Source organism: Vipera ursinii (assembly GCF_947247035.1).
Source record: "Vipera ursinii genome assembly, chromosome: 3".
Classification (NCBI taxonomy): Eukaryota; Metazoa; Chordata; class Lepidosauria; order Squamata; family Viperidae; genus Vipera; species Vipera ursinii.
Genome location: NC_139516.1, coordinates 73,431,403 through 73,453,905, shown reverse-complemented (window position 1 = coordinate 73,453,905; position 22,503 = coordinate 73,431,403). Strand labels below are relative to the sequence as shown.

Below are 22,503 nucleotides of genomic sequence, written 5' to 3'. Positions count from 1 at the left end.
TTGGAACAGAGGCACTCTGTTTCTGTCTTTACATACTGAACCATAAGAGTTACTACAGGTAGCCCTCAGCTTACATCTATTCATTCAGTGACCATTCAGAGTTACAGCAATATTGAAATGGACATATGACCAATCCTCAAAGCTCCAGGCACAGTACCCATGTTGTAGTCATGTGACACAATCCGATGCAGGGAGCTATGGTTATTTATTTAATCCCATTTATATCCCACCCTTCTCCGAAGACTCAGGGTGGTTTACAATTTAAAGCACAAATCAATGTGCTTAGCAATAGCCGTCATTCTATGTATATGCCTGCTTATTAGGGCTTTCGCCCCCCCCCAAGCGGCATTATTACAAAGTCAGCTTATTGCCCCCAACAATCTGGGTCCTCATTTTACCTACCTCGGAAGGATGGAAGGCTGAGTCAACCTTGAGCCTGGTGGGATGCGAACCTGCACTAATTGCAGGCAGCTGGTGTTACTTAAGGAGACATTAGCCCACTGCTCCACCAAGGCTCTATGATTGTCATATGCAACTTTCCCTGAAAAGTCAAAGTCCTGCATGGCATTGTGCTCCCAACTCTATGGCCTTCTCCCATGTGTTGGAACGGCCAACCACCATTGTAAGCCATGATGTAAAAATGGATGTGGTAACAAAAGTCTGTTATTTTGTCTTGGGCTACCATATTTGAACTGCAGAAATCTTAACTACCAGTATATGGAAGCAAAGCCTTATCTAGTCAAGATTTCCATAAGCCAGGTATGGTAGCTCTAATTTTGCTAACTTTAGCAATGCTAAGGACAGAATTTGGGCTTTCAGATCCTTTATGGATATAGCAATGGTCAGGGGCCTGAAAAGATCATATAAATTCTGAAATTCTAAAAAAATATGTTCAAAAATACTGCTTCAAATGCTGGTAAAGGTGATGCTTAAGATTTCGTTAGTCCAGACTTCAGCAGCACTTGAAATGAGAACCACCAGATGTATAAGCTGAATTCCAGAATGGCAAGGTCATCCAACATCACATTGCTACTATCCAGTGGATAATGGAAAAAGCAAATTCCAAAAGATGCCTATTTTTGTTACATTGATTGTAAAACTTAACTTAACTTAAATGGAGAACATATCTCAAGAAATGTTAGATTAGATCAGAAAAGACAGAAATTAGTATTCCGTTTTCTAGGAAAAACATCAAAAACTTCAGATATGCTGATGATACTTTTTTAATGGCTGGAAATGAAGAAGACCTAAGAACTTATTGTTGAAAGTAAATTAAATAATGTAAATCTATTCTGCTACAGTACTCACTACTAAAACAAAAATCTAAGATTATATCAACAGCTAATACCAACCTAATATAACTAGGGAGTGAATAAGTTGAATTAGACTAGATATATTCTTCCTAAGCTCAACAATTCACAGGTGGAGAATGTAGACATAAAATAAAGAAATGTCGGGTACTTCAGAAAAAACAGTGACAAGTCTAGACAAAATGTTGAAGTGAAAAGACATCAGATTGACAACAGGGTATATTTTTTGAAACCGATTTATCAAATAGTAATATACAGCTGTGAACTGGTCCATCAAAAGCAGAATGAAAAAACCCGATATTTTTGCACTCTGGTGTTGCAAAAAAATGTTTGAGAATACCTTGGACTGCAGGAAGTAATTCAACAGTAGGTGAAATAAAATCTGTCTGCTTACTGAAAGCACAAATAATGAAGCTTTTTTATATTTTCAAGATATTAAAAAATCCTTCATAAAAGACCCTGATGCTTAGAAAAAAGGCAATGAAAAGAGGCCTGCTGAAGAGAAAGCAGTTAAATTCTATGATCAACAACTCCAGCATGACCTTACAAGAACTCAACCAGTTACTGACAGACAATCCTAAGAGTTGGAAGCAAGTAAACAAGTACAACTAATGTTTCTTGAGGCAGATCAAACAGACCCTTTTTCAAAGTTATACAGTGGAGAAAAGCAGTAAATCTGTGCCTTGAAAGCTTCTTGGTCTGGAAAATTATTGCTTCTTAATCTGTCTTGACTTTATAAAAATCTAAGGCAGGGGTGTTAAACTCGCCGTGTCACGTAACATGTTGCGATGTATTGCAACTTTTTTTCTCCTTGCCGGAGCTGGGGGTGGGTGCAACTTCCGCGCGTGATGCATCCGGCCCATGGGCTGGCATTTTTTTTAAATCCCATTTATATCCTGCCCTTCTCCGAAGACTCAGGGGAGCTTACAATCTAAAGCACAATGTGCTTAGCAATATTTTTTTTTATTTTAATTCCATTTATATCCCGCCCTTCTCCAAAGACTCAGGGCGGCTTACAAGCTTAGCAGTAGCCTTCATTCTATGTATATGCCTGCTTATTAGGGCTTTCACACACACCCCAAGCGGCATTATTACAAAGTCAGCTTATTGCCCCCAACAATCTGGGTCCTCATTTTACCTACCTCGGAAGGATGGAAGGCTGAGTCAACCTTGAGCCTGGTGGGATGCGAACCTGCACTAATTGCAGGCAGCTGGTGTTACTTAAGGAGGCATTAGCCCACTGCTCCACCATCTAAGGCCATGGAAAGGGCTGTGAACAAAGAACTAACAGGGATATTTATTGTGGATTGATTCTTATCTGTGTGTCAGAGGAACAAAGGAATGGAATGAAAGATGAAGGGAACCAAAGAAATTACCGGTTATTGAAGGTAACATTAGATATAAATTAGCCAAAGGGAGGGAGGGGGAAATGGGAAGAAGAAGAAATTTTGACCAATTAATGCTCCAGGAAAATATAAAAAAGAAGAGGAAAAAAAGTTAAGACATTTCAGTAACACATCCAATTTATAGGCATTTGCGATTTTCTCTTAGTACACAACATGTTAACATGTTTTTTAAAAATAGTGCTTCTTGAATAAGAAAAATGTAATGTCATCCCTTTTTCCTTCCATTAAGTTACTTTGGTAACATTCATACTACTACTACCACTAATAATAATAATAATAATAATAATAATAATAATAATAATAATAATAATAATAATAATAATAAAAAATTTGGAAGGGACCTTTGTGGTCATCTAGTCCAAACCCCTGCTCAGGCAGGAAACCCTGCCTATACCATTTCAGACAAATGGCTGGCCAGTCTCTTCTTAAAAACCTCCAGTGTTGGAGCATTCACCACCTCTGGAGGCAGGTTGTTCCACTGGTTAATTTTTCTAACTGTCAGGAAGTTTCTCCTTAGTTCTAGGTTGCTTCTGTCCTTGACTAGTTTCCATCTGTTGCTTCTTGTTCTGGCTTCAGGCGCTTTGGAGAATAGCTTGAGACTCTCTAATTTGTGGCAGCCCCTGAGATATTGGAACACTGCTATCATGTCCATCCCTCGTCCTTCTCTTCATTAAACTAGACATACCCAATAGTAATTATTAAAATATAAATTAAATGTAAAAAGTTTACAGGATCTCAATGCCATGTATATATTAATGCTGTACAGAGCATTATCCATTGAATTCAGTAACTCTTATTTCCAAGTATTTTATTTTATTTTTTATTTTAATTCCATTTATATCCCGCCCTTCTCCGAAGACTCAGGGCGGCTTACAAGCTTAGCAGTAGCCTTCATTCTATGTATATGCCTGCTTATTAGGGCTTTCACACACACACCCCCGAAGCGGCATTATTACAAAGTCAGCTTAATTGCCCCCAACAATCTGGATCCTCTGTATGTATAGAATCCACAGTTTCAAAATGTAATCTAGTTTACTTCATTCAAAATATTATTTCTGCCAGTTAGATTTTAAATAAAGGTTCGTTTAAAGTATGCCTCCTGCCTGTACCTATTTTTCCCTTAAACTGGTAATAAAAATAATTTATCCTTTTAAGATTTCTAGTTATTAATTTGACATTATTTTTCTTTTCCTTTACTAATTTCTGCATTTTATATTCTATATAGAAATGCATATGACTATCAGAACATATAATGTCTATTCTTGTACTTTCATTTTGGTTATGAATAACATAAAACCTGAAACACATATTTGTCTATTATTTAACTCTTTCATGAAATATTTAAATTATATTTCTGTGGAAATACTTATATCATTGACATAACTTCCCAACAAGTCTTTCTTTCGAGTCAAGTTAAATTGATTTGAAAATTGAAAAATTATGTGTCCACTTTTCATTCATCTCAGGATTGTACAAGGATACAGAAAACCTTCCACTCCAACCTTCCCACATCTTTGTCCTCTCACTGACTCTGAATTTGAGCTAATAGCCAGTCTGTTGTGGCTATTTCTGCTTCCTTTTCCTTCTACTAGCATCTTTGTTTCAAATTTTACTTTTCCTTTGATTTATTAATTTATTAAATTTATATACTGCCAATCTCAGTATCTAGCAACCCTGGGCTTTTTTTTATAGTTGCAAGTTGTTGCTCCTCAACAGATGCTTTCTGTTCAGGAATCCTTGATCTTCATCTGTTTCCCAATTTGTTTTCGAGTGTAGGACCATGCCCGCTGGTGATAAACAAATCACCACATGCAAAACAAGCCCATCAAACATCCTCATGTATTTCAAATGGATAAAATGTGTATTTTGGATATTATGTTTTGTTATGAAGTGAGACAAGGGAAATCTTGGTTACCCAAACTCTGAAAAGTATACCGGTACATACCAAAGGTTCAATTGGGATATTGATGAGAAACTAAAAATTGGGTAAAAATTAATAACAGGATACGGATTGTTTATGAAGATTGAATGTAATTAAGAAATGTGTAAGCTAAAAATTTATTGATAAATGTAATAATGATGTTTTTGTTGAGTTGATGTAATTACAACTGTACTAGCTTGAATACGAGACAGTAAATGTTAAGGGAAAAAGAGAAGAAATACATGATGTTGTAACCTGAGATTTGCACTAAAGATTTTGTTATTGAACTATTGATTAACCCAGTCACCACGTTGCTTTTTAAATACTCAAATGTAAAATTGGAAAATTAATAAAATATTATTTAAAAAACCCCATCCTCATGTATTGAGAGGACTGCATGATTAAGCAGAAAGGTGTTGCAAGATTCTGAGAGAACTTTTCTGTTTTCCCATGTGTCTGTTTGTTTGAGTGTGCGTAATAAGCTAAACCTGCCGTTAAAACAAGTTTAGTGACCAGCTTTTCAGCAGGCATGGTAAAGCAAGAGAATCCCCAAAAGGGGAAAACTTGCCAACAGAAGACAGCATCCAGCATCTTAAAGGGAAAATGTGCCCACACTGATTTGTGAGGAATACAGGTAGTCCTCGACTTACGACCACGATTGAGCCCAAAATTTCCATTGCTAAGTGAGACATTTGTTAAGTGAATTTTGTCCCACTTTCTTGCCACAGTTGTTAAGTTGAATCACTGAGGTTCTTTAGTTACACGGTTGTTAAGTGAATCTGGTTTCCCCATTGACTTTGCTTGCCAGAAGATCGCAAAAGGGGATGACAAGACCCGGGGACACTGCAACTGTCATAAATATGAGTCAGTTGCCAAACACTGAATTTTGATCACATGACCCTGGGGATGCTGCAACAGTCGTAAGTGTGAAAAATGGTCATAAGTCACTTTTTTCAGTGCCGTTGTAACTGAATGGTCACTAAATGAACTGTTGTAAGCCGAGGACTACCTGTACCAGATTTTGCACACTTTGAAACCACTACTAGATCCTTCCAGCATTAGTGGAAAACCTTCCTTAAACATAAGCACAACTAGCCACAAGTTAAGATGATGCTCTGCAGAGACTGATGATGAAGCAAAAGCCATTTTCAGGAAGATGTAGCTGAATCAAGGTGTCGTCAAAGAATGTGTAGTGTGTGAAGGAGGAAAGGTCTTATATGTCAAAAGATTTAGGTAGAGGACCTGCACATCAAGGGTAATTTTTGCTTCTATCTGTTTTCCGTTTAAACTAGTTCATAGGCTGTGTCCACACCTTATACTAAATTTAATGCATTGTGATTTGTATTGGCTGTGTGATGTGCGAACTCAACCACTATCAATTCAGTAAACTGGTTGAACAGTTGCTCACCATTGCTGAGCTTAGTCATATTATCTTTTCCAGTTTTCATGGGAAAGAACTTGTTCATTAGCAACTTTATCTAACTATGCCATGATTATAAAATAAAAATCTGATTAGAAAACCACATACTGACAAAATATGTAACTACGCTGAGTCTCTTGTTATGATGTAGGTGAAAATGGAACTGGTATTTGTAGAACCTGTTCTGAATTACAAGCGTGGGGAATGCAGAGGCAGCATTCTACTTTACATAGCTCAGTATTTTAGTGTTTTCTCATATTATTTTATATAATTAGAAAGAAAAATAGTCTCTGGCTTCCCAATCTCACATTTTGCCTAAGAGCTCACAAGAGATACAGTGTTAGTTACACTTTGCTTATAACTGAGTATGGGCTACTTTGCTCGTAAGCCTTCAGTTCTTTGGTGTATAATTTATTATTTGAGGATTTTTCTTGTTGCAGGGTGGAATATATATTGCATAACTGGCTTCATTAATGCAGCAGAATCGCCCTTTTTATTCTAATAAGTTTGTATAAATTAACCGTGTGTGTGTATGTATGTATATATATATATATATATATATATATATATATATATATATATATATATATATATATATATATCATTTGTTTAGACACTTCCATTATTTTTCCTAGTACGTTGTTACTATGTTGGCTATTGCAGTTATCAGTACTATGTTTATACTTTATTTATTATGTATTTTTGACATAAAAGCTTACTAATCTATATGTGAATTATACAGATTTATATTTATCCAATGCCAAGATCCTTCTAGGGGTGGTGGTTACCAGCAGCTGCTACTGTCAGTATTAGGGATGGAACTTTGGGTTGTTCTCTAATAAATTGAAGATGAAGAGAAGGAGCAGCAGAGGGGAGAGGATAAGGCAGTGATGGCGAACCTTTTGGAGACCGAGTGCCCAAACTGCAACTCAAAATCCACTTATTGCAAAGTGCCAAAACGGCAATTGAATCTGAATACTGAGGTTTTAGTTTAGGAAAAAAACAACTCATACATTAACATCTTTTGTCTTAAAAACACAAGAACAAAGCTTTCAATGATACAAAGAACTTTGTACTGAAAGGTAAAAGTTTGCTTTTGGAATGCTTTTGAACAATTAATGTGATTTTTGCTGTTGTATGCATGCTGATCATTTGTCTAGCCTTGGCTTATACTTTGTAAGTTTGAGGGCAACGCATGCAGCACTCAGGTCATCTGTTAGTCCGTTTCTGGTGTCAGACTTGATATAATTCAAACCTGAAAATAGCGCGCTCACTCCAGAGGCTTGTTTTGGCTAGGAAGGGGCTTGAGAAATGGCTTTTTCCTGCAAAAAACATAGCCAAAGTGTAAGGCGTGCGTGCCCACAGAGAGGGCTCCGAGTGCCCCCTCTGGCACGCATGCCATAGGTTTACCACCACTGGGATAAGGGAAAGCATCTGCATTGCTTGAATGGGAGAGGAAAGTAGGCAGGTAAGAGAGGGATGAAGTTGGGATAACAAAGAAGATTCCAAATGGAAGACTATCTTCGTAGGAAGTGATAGTGAGTGGTGCAGGGGTCAATAGCTTGAATGCAACCTTGTGGAACATTTCTCTTACATTAGAAACATAACCATTGGTTGCCAGGAAAGCTGGAGGGTGGGGAACAGCCTTAGCAACATTAAGGCTTCTGGACTTCAACTCCCATTATTCCCCAACCAGCCATGTTGAAGAGAGTTGAAGCTGAAGGAAATTGAAGCCCACAAGTCTTAAAGGTTGGGTACCCCTGCTCTGGACCCTGGGAGTTGAAAGAGAATTGGTCACAGAGGTACACAACCTCTTGGTTTGATTGGAGGGGCAGTTGTGCAGTAAGCCAATTGGAGCCCTGGAGGTGACTAGCCTCTTCCAGGCTCTTTCTTCACAAATGTAGAAGACAAATGTATAGAGAAGGGACTGGTGCCAGAATGAAAACTCCATTGTCAGAACCTCAATAAAAAGAAAGCAAGCTACAGTATTTTGATGCTGGAACATGGTAAGTGCCTAGATGAGCCCTTAAGTCCTGAACAGGCTGAAAGGAAGATGTAGCCAAATATAAATGCATTAATGTGCAAAACAAAGTTTGTTATAAACTATGGTTTATTATAAAGCTACTGCAACCAGTATGGCTAATATGTATTAGAAAGTACAGATATTAATTTTAACATAATAGTGGTCTGTGTTGCATATCCAACTGTATTTCTAGTACATTTGAGGGTTGTTTTTTTAAAAAAAAACCCTAAAGTAATTGGTTCCTACGACTGTCCATCCTCTTTCCCCCCTTCCCTCCCTGCTTATTAGTTAGAAGGAAATTATATAGAACAAAGGTGTCAAACTGGCAGCCCACGGGCCAGATGCACTGGCCACCCCGGCTCTGCAAAGGCAAAAAAAAGACACTATTGAGTTTGACACCGGTGATATAGAAGAACTCATGTGCCTTTGTTTTATTTGATTTATTATTTATTATTTGATTTAGGTGCTGCTTGATTCTGGATTGCTTACAGCATAAACATACAGAATAAAAATACAATAGGAAAAAAAGAAGAAAAACAATATGATGAATCTGCCAATAACATCAAACATATCCAGCAAGGATTTCCAATTACTTTATCCTAGGGCTTGTCCGAGCAGCCAAGTCTTTAAGGCTTCCAGAACATAGTTACGGTGGGAGACACTTGGATCTTTACAGGGAATTTTCTTTTACAGGGAAGACACCATGATAAAGGCTTACTTATAGATGATGCTGTTTAATCAAAGTGATCCAGAGCATGCCAATCTTTGTTCATATTGGCTGAACAGACACCAGAGGAGATAGCTGGTGTCTCAAATAACTAAACCCTGGACTGTGTTGAGTTTCATAGAATACAGCCATCCCCTTGAATTGCACCCAAAATCAAGTGGCAGCCAATGGAACCTGTGAAAGAGGGATTTCACACAGGCATATTGAGGCATGCCTATGATTGCCGACGCTGCTGCATTCTAGAACCTTCCAAGTGGTCTTAAAAGGCAGCCTCATGTAGAACACCTTGCAATAGTTATGCCACGAGGGGTTATCATCTGTCTGTCAAGATGATCACACTGTAACTCTGAAAATGGAGAATTTGGTATGATGGGAGAAGCCAATGAAAGAAGTAATTACTTTAAAAAATGGGCTGGATTCAGTAGGGGACTGGAGGATGGAAAAAAAAAATACAACTTCCCCCCCCCCATCCCAATACAATTTTTAAAAAGTTTCATTCCATGAATATTTGAAGGTGAGTTTGTTAAAGTACCTATTTTGAAAAACAAGGAGAAACAGAATTCTAATTTTAGTTAGAAACCATTGTAAAAGCAGTTTTTGTAATGCAATGACTCCCACTACACTAGTAAAACAACAGTAGGCTATTGTACACATACACTAAACAATTTACTTGTATTCAGAATTTGAATACAACCATTCAGAATTAAATAGACATTATTTTATTCACCCTTCTTAAAAATGGAGAATCCAAATTTGCTCCCTTCCCACATGACATTAAACTACCATTTCATTTTATGAGCATGAGACATGATTGATAATTCCTCCTTTCCCTGCTGCATAGTAATGAGAAGTCCCAAAACTTATTTCCCGCTAATTTATTGTTTCTCATTATATCCAAAATGGGAATGGGTTTATTGAAACCAGGCACAATTATTAACATTGACCTCTTCCATTAAATCATAGTTCATACCATGGTCTCTCAGGGTTCAGATGTAATGAGCTGAAAATTGAAGTAAAAGCTTCCAATCTCCTTGCAGTTGTGCTGGAAAGAATTGGAGAGTCTGCAAGATTAAAGCTTTCATATGTGATATATAAGAAATATATTTTAGTGTGGCATTCAAGGCCTGGCTATTGTCATAGATATGTACTCCAATCAATGTGTGTGTGTGTGTGTATGTATATGTATGTATGTATGTATGTATGTGTGTGTATATATATATATATATATATATATATATATATATATATATATATATATATATATATATATGTATGTTTTCGTAGATTCTCGCGGGTGTCTGTATGTGTAGATCTAGAGTCTCGGGTTTCTTCCCGCGTTCCTTTCATCTTCAGAAAGTTGTGGCGACGTTTCGACGAAATCCCATCCGTCATCATCAGGCTGGAGTGTTCCTCCTGCTGCTTCCAGGAGCAATGCGTGGTCTGGCTGTTCCTTTCCTTCCAACTGCCGGTGGGGCTGTGTTCTGACTGGGTGGAGGCGTGGCTGCTTTCTGATTGGGTGGGGGTGTCCTCCGATTGGGTGGAGGCGTGGTTGTCTTCTGATTGAGTGGAGGCGTGGCTGTCTTCTGATTGGGTGGATGCGTGGTTGTCTTCTGATTGGTTGGAGGCGTGGCTGTCTTCTGATTGGGTGGGGTGTGTTCTGAATGGGTGGGGTTTTTTGTTGTGTTGTAATATCCTGAGTGTTGTGATTTGGTGTCCTGAGGAGTGGGCTGTGTAGTGGCCTCCAGAGCTTTGGTTTGGCTCCGAGTTCGAGGACCTGCTATGTATCTCTGGTATGGGTCAGTCAGGTTCGTGTGTGCGTTCTTCTGCTTGGGTGATGGCACTTTTGCTTGACTTGTTCTGTCTTCTGTGTGGGGGAGTTTTTGTTCTGGGTGTGGATGAGTCTTGCTGGGGCTGGTGGCACTTGGGGTTGTTTGTTGGTTTTTTAAATCCTTGTTTGCTGAAATTCGTTTCTCTATCAATGCTGGTTTCCAAATGTCATGTAGGCGGGAGGTGTCGTCTCGCTTGTTCATACTGTCTGGGTGTTTTTCTATTTCAATGGCTTCTCTGATTATTCTGCTATTGAGATGTTCTATTTTGGCGATTGTTTTTGTACCTTCAAAATTGATGTTGTGTCCCGTAGTGTTTATGTGTTGTACTAGTGAAGATGTGTGATCTTTCTTCTGTACTGAGTTCTTATGTTCTTCTACACGTACCTCTATTCTTCTGTTAGTCTGTCCGATGTATGTTGCTGGACAGGAGGCGCATGGGATTTGGTATATGCCCTGGTTTTCCAGTTCTATTTTGTCTTTGGGATTTCTCAGGATGGTTGATATCTTTCTGTCAGTGTTAAATGCGGTTTTGATGTTATGTTTGCGTAGTACTTTACTGATTTTGTCGGTTGTTCCTTTTATGTAGGGCAAGATGGCTCGTCCGTTGTTCTGTTCTTCTTCTTGGATGTTTTTCTGTTTCGGAGTCCCCTGCTGAATCATATTGGTGATTTTGTTTTTTTGGAACTTGTTTGCTGTCAATATGTCTGTCAGGGTGTGTAGTTCTGTTTGTATATGTGTTTTATCTGCAAGGCGTCTGGTTCTTGTTATTAGTGTTTTGGCTACTGAATTTATTTGTGCTGGGTGATGATGTGATTGCGCATTGAGGTAACGGTTGGTGTGCGTTTTCTTTCGGTAGACTGTGTGTCCTAGGGTGCCGTTTTGTTTTTTGTATATAAGTACATCCAACCAGTTACAACCAGTTACCTTTCCTGGATGTACTTATATACAAAAAACAAAACGGCACCCTAGGACACACAGTCTACCGAAAGAAAACGCACACCAACCGTTACCTCAATGCGCAATCACATCATCACCCAGCACAAATAAATTCAGTAGCCAAAACACTAATAACAAGAACCAGACGCCTTGCAGATAAAACACATATACAAACAGAACTACACACCCTGACAGACATATTGACAGCAAACAAGTTCCAAAAAAACAAAATCACCAATATGATTCAGCAGGGGACTCCGAAACAGAAAAACATCCAAGAAGAAGAACAGAACAACGGACGAGCCATCTTGCCCTACATAAAAGGAACAACCGACAAAATCAGTAAAGTACTACGCAAACATAACATCAAAACCGCATTTAACACTGACAGAAAGATATCAACCATCCTGAGAAATCCCAAAGACAAAATAGAACTGGAAAACCAGGGCATATACCAAATCCCATGCGCCTCCTGTCCAGCAACATACATCGGACAGACTAACAGAAGAATAGAGGTACGTGTAGAAGAACATAAGAACTCAGTACAGAAGAAAGATCACACATCTTCACTAGTACAACACATAAACACTACGGGACACAACATCAATTTTGAAGGTACAAAAACAATCGCCAAAATAGAACATCTCAATAGCAGAATAATCAGAGAAGCCATTGAAATAGAAAAACACCCAGACAGTATGAACAAGCGAGACGACACCTCCCGCCTACATGACATTTGGAAACCAGCATTGATAGAGAAACGAATTTCAGCAAACAAGGATTTAAAAAACCAACAAACAACCCCAAATGCCACCAGCCCCAGCAAGACTCATCCACACCCAGAACAAAAACTCCCCCACACAGAAGACAGAACAAGTCAAGCAAAAGTGCCATCACCCAAGCAGAAGAACGCACACACGAACCTGACTGACCCATACCAGAGATACATAGCAGGTCCTCGAACTCGGAGCCAAACCAAAGCTCTGGAGGCCACTACACAGCCCACTCCTCAGGACACCAAATCACAACACTCAGGATATTACAACACAACAAAAAACCCCACCCATTCAGAACACACCCCACCCAATCAGAAGACAGCCACGCCTCCAACCAATCAGAAGACAACCACGCATCCACCCAATCAGAAGACAGCCACGCCTCCACTCAATCAGAAGACAACCACGCCTCCACCCAATCGGAGGACACCCCCACCCAATCAGAAAGCAGCCACGCCTCCACCCAGTCAGAACACAGCCCCACCGGCAGTTGGAAGGAAAGGAACAGCCAGACCACGCATTGCTCCTGGAAGCAGCAGGAGGAACACTCCAGCCTGATGATGACGGATGGGATTTCGTCGAAACGTCGCCACAACTTTCTGAAGATGAAAGGAACGCGGGAAGAAACCCGAGACTCTAGATCTACATATATATGTATGTATATATATGTATGTATATATATATGTTTAAGTATTTGTCAAGGCTTTTTGAATGGACCTTGCTAATTAACTCTTTCATTCCTGTTTTGGCCCGGCTCAGGGCTTATCCACAGGAACTAGTCAACTTATGACAGCTCATTATTTGTGCAAATTATTCAAATTGCTAATAAAGAATTTGGGAGGCTAAGATGATCATTTCGAACTCTTTATGTTCTCATCAGTTAGTCATACCCTTTATCTGAGATTCGAACCCAGGCTGATTATATATCAGGCAGTGTTTTAACCTCCTGAGCCACGGGTTCCTTCTCTCTTATATTAGCTGGAAGGCAAGACAAATGTATGTTTAAGTATTTGTCAAGGCTTTTTGAATGGACCTTGCTAATTAACTCTTTCATTCCTGTTTTGGCCCGGCTCAGGGCTTATCCACAGGAACTAGTCAACTTATGACAGCTCATTATTTGTGCAAATTATTCAAATTGCTAATAAAGAATTTGGGAGGCTAAGATGATCATTTCGAACTCTTTATGTTCTCATCAGTTAGTCATACCCTTTATCTGAGATTCGAACCCAGGCTGATTATATATCAGGCAGTGTTTTAACCTCCTGAGCCACGAGTTCCTTCTCTCTTATATTAGCTGGAAGGCAAGGCAAATGTATGTTTAAGTATTTGTCAAGGCTTTTTGAATGGACCTTGCTAATTAACTCTTTCATTCCTGTTTTGGCCCGGCTCAGGGCTTATCCACAGGAACTAGTCAACTTATGACAGCTCATTATTTGTGCAAATTATTCAAATTGCTAATAAAGAATTTGGGAGGCTAAGATGATCATTTCGAACTCTTTATGTTCTCATCAGTTAGTCATACCCTTTATCTGAGATTCGAACCCAGGCTGATTATATATCAGGCAGTGTTTTAACCTCCTCAGCCACGGGTTCCTTCTCTCTTATATTAGCTGGAAGGCAAGGCAAATGTATGTTTAAGTATTTGTCAAGGCTTTTTGAATGGACCTTCCAGCCTTGCCTTCCAGCTAATATAAGAGAGAAGGAACCCGTGGCTCAGGAGGTTAAAACACTGCCTGATATATAATCAGCCTGGGTTCGAATCTCAGATAAAGGGTATGACTAACTGATGAGAACATAAAGAGTTCGAAATGATCATCTTAGCCTCCCAAATTCTTTATTAGCAATTTGAATAATTTGCACAAATAATGAGCTGTCATAAGTTGACTAGTTCCTGTGGATAAGCCCTGAGCCGGGCCAAAACAGGAATGAAAGAGTTAATTAGCAAGGTCCATTCAAAAAGCCTTGACAAATACTTAAACATACATTTGCCTTGCCTTCCAGCTAATATAAGAGAGAAGGAACCCGTGGCTCAGGAGGTTAAAACACTGCCTGATATATAATCAGCCTGGGTTCGAATCTCAGATAAAGGGTATGACTAACTGATGAGAACATAAAGAGTTCGAAATGATCATCTTAGCCTCCCAAATTCTTTATTAGCAATTTGAATAATTTGCACAAATAATGAGCTGTCATAAGTTGACTAGTTCCTGTGGATAAGCCCTGAGCCGGGCCAAAACAGGAATGAAAGAGTTAATTAGCAAGGTCCATTCAAAAAGCCTTGACAAATACTTAAACATACATTTGCCTTGCCTTCCAGCTAATATAAGAGAGAAGGAACCCGTGGCTCAGGAGGTTAAAACACTGCCTGATATATAATCAGCCTGGGTTCGAATCTCAGATAAAGGGTATGACTAACTGATGAGAACATAAAGAGTTCGAAATGATCATCTTAGCCTCCCAAATTCTTTATTAGCAATTTGAATAATTTGCATACACATATATATATATATACATATATATATATATATATATACATATACATATACATACATACATACATACATACATACATACATACATACATATATATATATATATATATATATATATATATATATATATATATATATATATATAAAATTTATATATACATACAGTGGTGAGAATACATCCCACAGATAAGTCTAGGTTGTTGCCTAACTATGCTTCTTTTTCACAGCTCTTATATCATAAAACAGGGCTTCACAATCCGGTCTTTCAAAGTGAATGCTGGAAGATTAATGAATTATTTTTTATATTGTGTTATAGCATTATTATTCTTTTTGGGAAGAAAGGTGGGAAATCTTGCTTTCTGTTTTATCTCCCAAAGTGATCTCAGGATCAGTAAATGTTTGACATTTAAGATGTTAATATCCTAATGCTGTTGCTCAATTGCAGATTCTCCAGTTAAAAAGTAACCGATTGTGCCCAACTGTCAAACACAATGCTCATATAATATTAATGTGTTCTTTCACTGTTGTGCTTGATTTATGTGAAGAATTTTCTCCTGTGCTTCTAAAATTAATAACTGTTGAATAGTTTCCTTAGGTCATGGTGATAATAATTTATTTGGTTATTTTGTTTTGAACATAATAATAAGTTGGAAGGGACCTTGGAGGTCATCTAGTCCAACCCCCTGCTCAGGCAGGAAACCCTATACCATTTCAGGCAAATGGCTGTCCAGTCTCTTCTTAAAAACTTCCAGTGTTGGAGCATTCACCACTTCTGGAGGCAGCTTGTTCCACTGGTTAATTGTTCTAACTGTCAGGAAGTTTCTCCTTAGTTCTAGCTTGCTTCTCTCCTTGACTAGTTTCCATCTGTTGCTTCTTGTTCTGCCTTCAGGTGCTTTGGGGAGTAGCTTGACTCCCTCTTCTTTGTGGCAGCCCCTGAGATATTGGAACACTGCTATCATGTCACCCCTCACCCTTCTCTTCGTTAAACTACACATACCCAATTCCAGCAACCGTTCCCTATATGTTTTAGCCTCCAGTCCCCCAATCATCTTTGTTGCTCTTCTCTGTACCCTTTCTAGAGTCTCAACATCTTTTTTACATCTTGGTGACCAAAACTGGATGCAGTATTCCAGGTTCTTATATCTGGATATCTGAATTGTGTATTTTAAAAAATATAATTCAGCATGGAAAAATGCACGTGTAAATTAATCTCCAAGCTAAAAGGAAGCTAACTATTTTCAAAGTTAAATGAAAGATAGTTCCACAATTATCTAACCTATGGAAGAAACCTAGCTAAAGATAGCTTCCTTATAAAATTGTAAAGCAACAGTAGAGGGCGCTATAGCAGGAAATTGCACTCACAAGTGAAGCTAATATGCTATATATTTTACAATATATATCACCAGATATTTCTTCTGTTTAATAGAAATGATAACTGTTAAACATGCCTTAATATATTTATAAGAATAACACTGGCCATAATTAAGTAAATAGCAATATTCAGGTGATTTCATAAAGAACATACCTTTGCATATAATAGAGATTCTTTCATTTAGATTGATACAAAGCTTATCTGTTACACATACATATTCAGAAGAATAAAGGATGCAGAGTTTCCACCATGAAGAATAAAAAGGAATTTCAATGTAGAGAAGTCCAAAGCAAGGAAGCACCATTTCCTTACACAAAATGCATTAAGAAATTATTATATATCCAATGTAATAAATATAACATAGCCCAACTTTTATGAGTTTATACTGGTTTGATGAATTGAGCATTTGATACATATAGATCCAGTGACATTTGCTTCCCTGAAGTAGGCAATTTGAGTCAACCATTCAGTAATGAAAATAGAAATACGATTTGCAGTTTGGTGTAATTCACATAAAAGGAATCGCCAAAGTAATGAAATGTGGCTGAAGCAATTGTTACCTCACCATACTTTGCTGTTGCATTTGCAAACATTCCAATTATGTTTTCATATCACCAGGTGTATAGTCTTGTTTTTAATGCTAAAAATAGGGATGTGGGCTAAATGGTTGTATCCATGTGCAAGAGGAACTACCAGCTAATTTAGGGAATTTGAATTTTGTGGAAGATCAATTACATATATAGAAAGAGAATTCAATAAGCAAGAGTAATAAACAGATTGTGGAAGAAGAGATGGAATGGAATAGAATGGTTATAAAAATGGAAAGAGACATAAGGGGAAACCATGTGATTTCCTGGTTCACAGAAAAAATGATTTTTAAATTGTTATTGGGCAGAAGTTAGTGCAACCATAAAAATCAATGAAGAAAACCAGGATTTTAATGCACTTGAAAGTGGGTATCAATGTCTCATCAAACTTTCTTATGTCACACAAAAGAGCTCATATATTTTCTAACTCAATTCTTATTTAGATGGGTACTTCATAGATCTGGAAATACAGGTTACAGTTTAGTTGTACTCTATTGTTAGATTAAATTAAACTAAAGAATTGTAAGGTGCAAAACATAATCTTTCTGGGAGAATACAAGTTGTTCAAATAAATAAGTAGACTCACTAATACACAAACAGAGACAAAAATATGTAGCTGAGTGGAAATATAGAACCAGGAACAGAATATCTGTATGCTTATATTTTGCACATTACTGTTTGTATCCATTAAATATACCTGAAGGATGGCAATTTTGGACTTTCCGAAGTAACATTAAACATTTAATTCAATTTGGGTTTTGCTCAATTCCAAACCAACTGAGCTTTGTGGCTCTTTGTCAACTGACAATTTATTGTGGCGTAGACTTTCCACAGACTAGAGAAAGCTCACCTCCATAATAAAACTTGTTTAGCCTTTTGATTGCCAGAATTCTTGGTGTTTTATTTTATCTGACACGCATCGCTTGAAACGTAGGTCAGACTGCTATCCTTCTCTTCCCCCCCTTTGCTTAATCTGAAGCACTTTTTAAATAATAGGTAAGTGCCACCAATGACTCGAACCCCATTTATAGAATTTTGACAAGGCTTCCTGAAAGGAAGCAAATGGCAGAATTCAACCAATCTTCGTGTAGAGAGAAAAGCCAGGATATCAGCACGAGAGGCAAAGGACAGCTCCGGAATCAAAGGGGAGGAAGGGAAATATATAAGGGGGAGGAAGGGAAATATATATATATATATATATATATATAAAACCGGTCAGTCCTAGAGGAGATCAACCCTGACTGCTCTTTAGAAGGCCAGATCCTGAAGCTAAAATTCAAATACTTTGGCCACCTAATGAGAAGGAAGGACTCACTGGAGAAGAGCCTAATGCTGGGAATGGTTGAGGGCAATAGAAGAAGGGGACGACAGAGAATGAGGTGACTGGATGGAGTCACTGAAGCAGTAGGCGTGAGCTTAAATGGACTCCAGAAGATGGTAGAGGACAGGAAGGCCTGGAGGAACATTGTCCATAGGGTCGCGATGGGTCGGACACGACTTCGCAACTAACAACAACAACATATATGAAAACTTTCCTCGGGCAATTTTCCAAGCAGCAAAGGCGCAGATAAGACCGCCTGTTGTGCATTGCCCAGAAGCGGCCGATCGCTCGACCTGTCGAAAATTGCTGATTTCATTCCAAAGTCACCTCCGAAGTTGAATATAAACCTGTGAAAAAAAATAAAAATAAATTCCCAGCAAGTGGATTCCCTCCGCTCTATAAGGTGCGTAAAACGCCAGAAAATTCGTGTCACGACTCCTCCAGTCGAAACTCCCTCCCAAATTTCGGAAAACAACGCAAAGGCAACGAGGGAAGGAGGAGGCGGCGGGGTGGGGGTAAGACAAGGCCGGCGGGATCGAGACGCCTTTGATTCCCGCCCGCCGACGACAGCCTGGCAAGCCAGCCCGAAACTACCGCAAGGGGAGCGAAGTTCTGGTCTCCTCTCCCGCCCGAAGTTGGCCAGCCGCTCCCCTCGGCGCGAGGGGCGGAGTTTATGGCGCCCTCCCGGGGCCGTCGGTGCGCTCTGGCTCGCTGCATATGGATCGAGGGGCGGGCCGAAGCTGGGGGGGGGGCAGTCCCACGTGCCCCCTCCTCCTCCTCCTCCTCCTCCTCCGCATGCCTGCGAAGGCCGAGGAAGCTTTTTAGCAACTGCGGCTGCCAGCGCCGCCGCCGCCGCCGCTTCTAAAGAGAGCTCGCCTGGCTCTAGCTCCGGCCGCGGCTCCTCTGCCTTGAAGAGCGCGGGAGGCAAAAAGGGGGAGCGCGGGGAGGGGGCGCCTGCGAAGTGCAGCGAGAGGAGGAGGAAGAGGAGGAGGAGGAGGAGGAGGAGAAAAACAAGCACCTGGGGCTCGGCTGCTCGCCTCACCGCCGCTCTTTCCCTCCGCCCGCCTCCCATGCCATTACGGCAACAAAGAGCACGCTGAGCAGCGGGCGGAGAGGCGCCCTGGCTCCCAGCTCCGTCAGCCCAGGCGGCGGCGGCGGCGGAGGAGGAGGACCATGGCTAGGAAGGGGGACGCCTCGGTCTCTCCTTACGGTAAGTCGGTCGGGCTGAAGGAGGAGGGGAAAGGCAGGCAGGTGGCCGGCTGCGGAGGCACAGCAGAGCGCGGGCTGAGGGGCGCGCTCGGCGCCGCAGCCCAGTCGGCGGGCGGGCGGGCGGGCGGCTGGGTATTTTTTTTGGCCTGTTTCAGCCCGCGCATCCAGCTGCCGGAGTTTCTTGCCTTGGGGGGAGAGAAAGCCAAAGCGAAAGGGAAGCCCCGGTCCGGCTGCCCCGTCCCTCTTCCTCCCTCCCTCCCTCCTGCCAAGGCGGCGGCTTGTTGCTGCGTCCTTGAGGAGGTCGGAAAGTTGGGGCTCGGGCTGCGGGGAGGGGGAGGGAGGAGGAGGAGGGGGGAGGAGGAGGAGGAGGAAAACTCCGGTGCGTTTCGCCCTTTCTCGCAGGCGCGCGGGCTCGGTTGAGGAGAAAGAGGAGGCAGGCCCCCCCCCCGGGTGCAGGTGCACCCGCGCCGCTTTGTCTCCCTCCCCGGGGAGAAGAGCGGTGTGTGGGGGGGAGGGCTGCGTTGGGGCCCACGGGGGCTGTGCGGGCATGGACCAGGGGCCGCTGGAGGAGGAGGAGGGGGAGGAGGAGGAGGAGGAGGTCGGACGGAGGCGTGAGGACGGGGTGGCTTGTGAGGCGGAGCGGCGGCGGCGGCGGGCTGAAGAGGATGGAGGGGATACTTCCCCTCCGGGGCAGCGCTTCTGGGATGGGCGACCGCGAGATAACGAGCAAAACAAGCCAGGTCTGGGACCGGCGGCTCCGACTGGTTGGAAACTATTCCTGTTGAATGTTAGGAGTTGAGGGGCAATAAATCTGGGGCGCGGGGTGGGGGTGGGGGGCGGAGAGGGGTGGGGTGGGGGTGCGGGGCGGGAGAGGCAAGGAGAGAGAAGACTCTTTGAGGCGTGATAAGCAAGGGATGAATTTGTGATGTGGCTTATGGGGCTTTGAGAGGACACGAGTGACTCTTGAAGAAAGAGACGATATAATCAGGGATGTGGGGTTTGGGAACAACAAACCCCACATCCCCAAGTTCGGGGACTTGAAATGGCTTAAGAGGAGTTCTGGAACCAGGAGCGATGAGTAAACAGTAGTTGTCATTCACAGCCACTTTTTCTGGGTCTAAACAAACGGCTAGCCGCCTTCCTGCTCCTTATTTTAAGGGCTCATTAGGGCAGGAATACATGCGTGTAGAGACCTGGGATGCAGGTACATCAGGGCCCGTGTGGGCATCCTGTATCATTTGCAGTTCGGAGTCAGGCTAGAGATAGATGATGGATGGATGCTCTGTGTAATTTGCAAGCTAGTCAGACGGGTCTCCTCTTGGGTACCACACGATGCCTTCAAAATCCCAATTTAGAATCAGTGCAGTTTGTTAAAATATTTCCTTCTGTCCTCCAGTTCACAAAGACCACACCAAAAGTCATTTTGTGCCAGATATCTTACAAAATATATTTATGTTTGGATTTGAAATGTGGATTTAGTCAGAAAAGAATACGTTCTGGTTTACTGCAGTAGGAATGACCATGTAGGATACTATTAAATCACACTCAGGATTTGTACATATACAAATTATTAAATCACGCTCAGGATTTGTAGATATTCAAAGTGATAAATAGATTTTTAAAATTATTGTGTGATTGGTATCTCTGTATCTATCAAAAGTGAAAAGGAAGCCACAAAAATGTAGTAGTCATTACTAGTCTTTCTTTGGAGAAAAAAAGAGGCAACTATTTTAGTTTTAGTTTTCTCAATGGTTCATATCCTTCTTTGTTCACAATGACAAGGCATATTTCAGCTATTTGATTGCATACCATACAGCATCTTACAAATAATACCTACAGTGTTGCCTATATTTCTGTGTAAGTCTTGCGATTAATACTGGGGAGGAAAAAAAAAGCTAAAATAGATACATTTTTATACTATCACTTTGCTTTCTTCTTATGCCCCATTTTTGTGTGTCTAAATTTTTATGAGTCCTATATTATAATATATGGCAATCTTCTCTTTGCATAAGAGCTCTTAATATGTAAAAGGTACACAAATAAGAGCTGGGTTTTCATAAGGGTATAAATGTCTTATGGATATAAGAAGCTACCCTGTATTGCATTGTTTTTTTTTTTGATTTTTATCCTGCCATTGTTTTTACAACTTGAGGCAGTGTACATAAACATTCCACCTCCAATTTTTTCTATCACAATTCTGTAATGGTGGGTTGGGCTGAAAGGGAGTGACAGGCCAAGAGTTATCCAGTGGGCATTCATGCATATGGGAAAACTAGAGCGTCTAGTCAAGAGCCTTCACCACCACTATAGGTAGTCTTTGGCTTACAACCATTCATTTAGTGACCATCCAAAGTTGCAAAGGTACAAAAAAAAGTGACTGATGACCATTTTTTATACCTACGACCATTGCAGCATTCCTATGTCATCAAAATTCAGATACATGGCAATTGGCATTTATTTATGATGGTTACAGTGTCCCAGGCTCATGTGTGATCACCTTTTGTGACCCTTTGACAAGCAAAGTTAATGGGGAAGCCAGATTCACTTAACAACCATGTTATTAACATAACATCTGCAGTGATTCGCCTAATAGCCACTTAAATCACTGTGGCAGGAAAGGTCGTAAAATGGGGCCAAAACTCACTTAACAATTCTCTTGCTTAGCAACAGAAATATTGGGCTGAATTGTGGTCCTGTAATGTTGCATATTTTGACTGACAGTGCTTCTTAAGTTCTCTAGTAGGAGATTTTTCATTACTTTCTAACTATAGCTAAGTTTGTAAGCCGCCCTGAGTCTTCGGAGAAGGGCGGGATATAAATGGAATCAAAATAAAAAAAATAAATTGAACTGGAGAACCAGGGACTAAACTACTGAGTTTTGTTTCTTCCCTATCATTTGAATAAAAACCATGCGGTATTTGTTTATTATAGGATGAAGCCAGTCTATGGGAGACTCCCATGTACAGTATTTATTAGACAAATTCATTTATTAATCAGATTTGTATAGCAGCCCGTGTCACTAAACACAGCTGGCTTGTACATAAAATTCTGTTAGGAGCAACCTGAAATATATGGTGTACAAATAACCAGGTTGAGCCATGCAGATTCACAAGAAAATCATTCAGCTGGAAAGTGTAGCAGTTTAATGAAGAGTCTTCTGTCACTTAGCAACCT

General features: G+C 40.5%; 1 protein-coding gene across 1 annotated transcript in view; it reads left to right on the top strand.

Moving 5' to 3' along the window:
- The first annotated feature begins 19,096 nt into the window (after positions 1–19,096).
- The window catches only part of SLC44A5 (solute carrier family 44 member 5), a 197,018-nt gene continuing 193,611 nt past the window's right edge, over positions 19,097–22,503 (top strand). Inside the window, exon 1 of the mRNA XM_083359918.1 lies at positions 19,097–19,330. Within this exon, the coding sequence (XP_083216044.1) occupies positions 19,294–19,330 (37 nt within the window). The 5' untranslated portion in view covers positions 19,097–19,293. The remainder of the gene's footprint in view (positions 19,331–22,503) is intronic.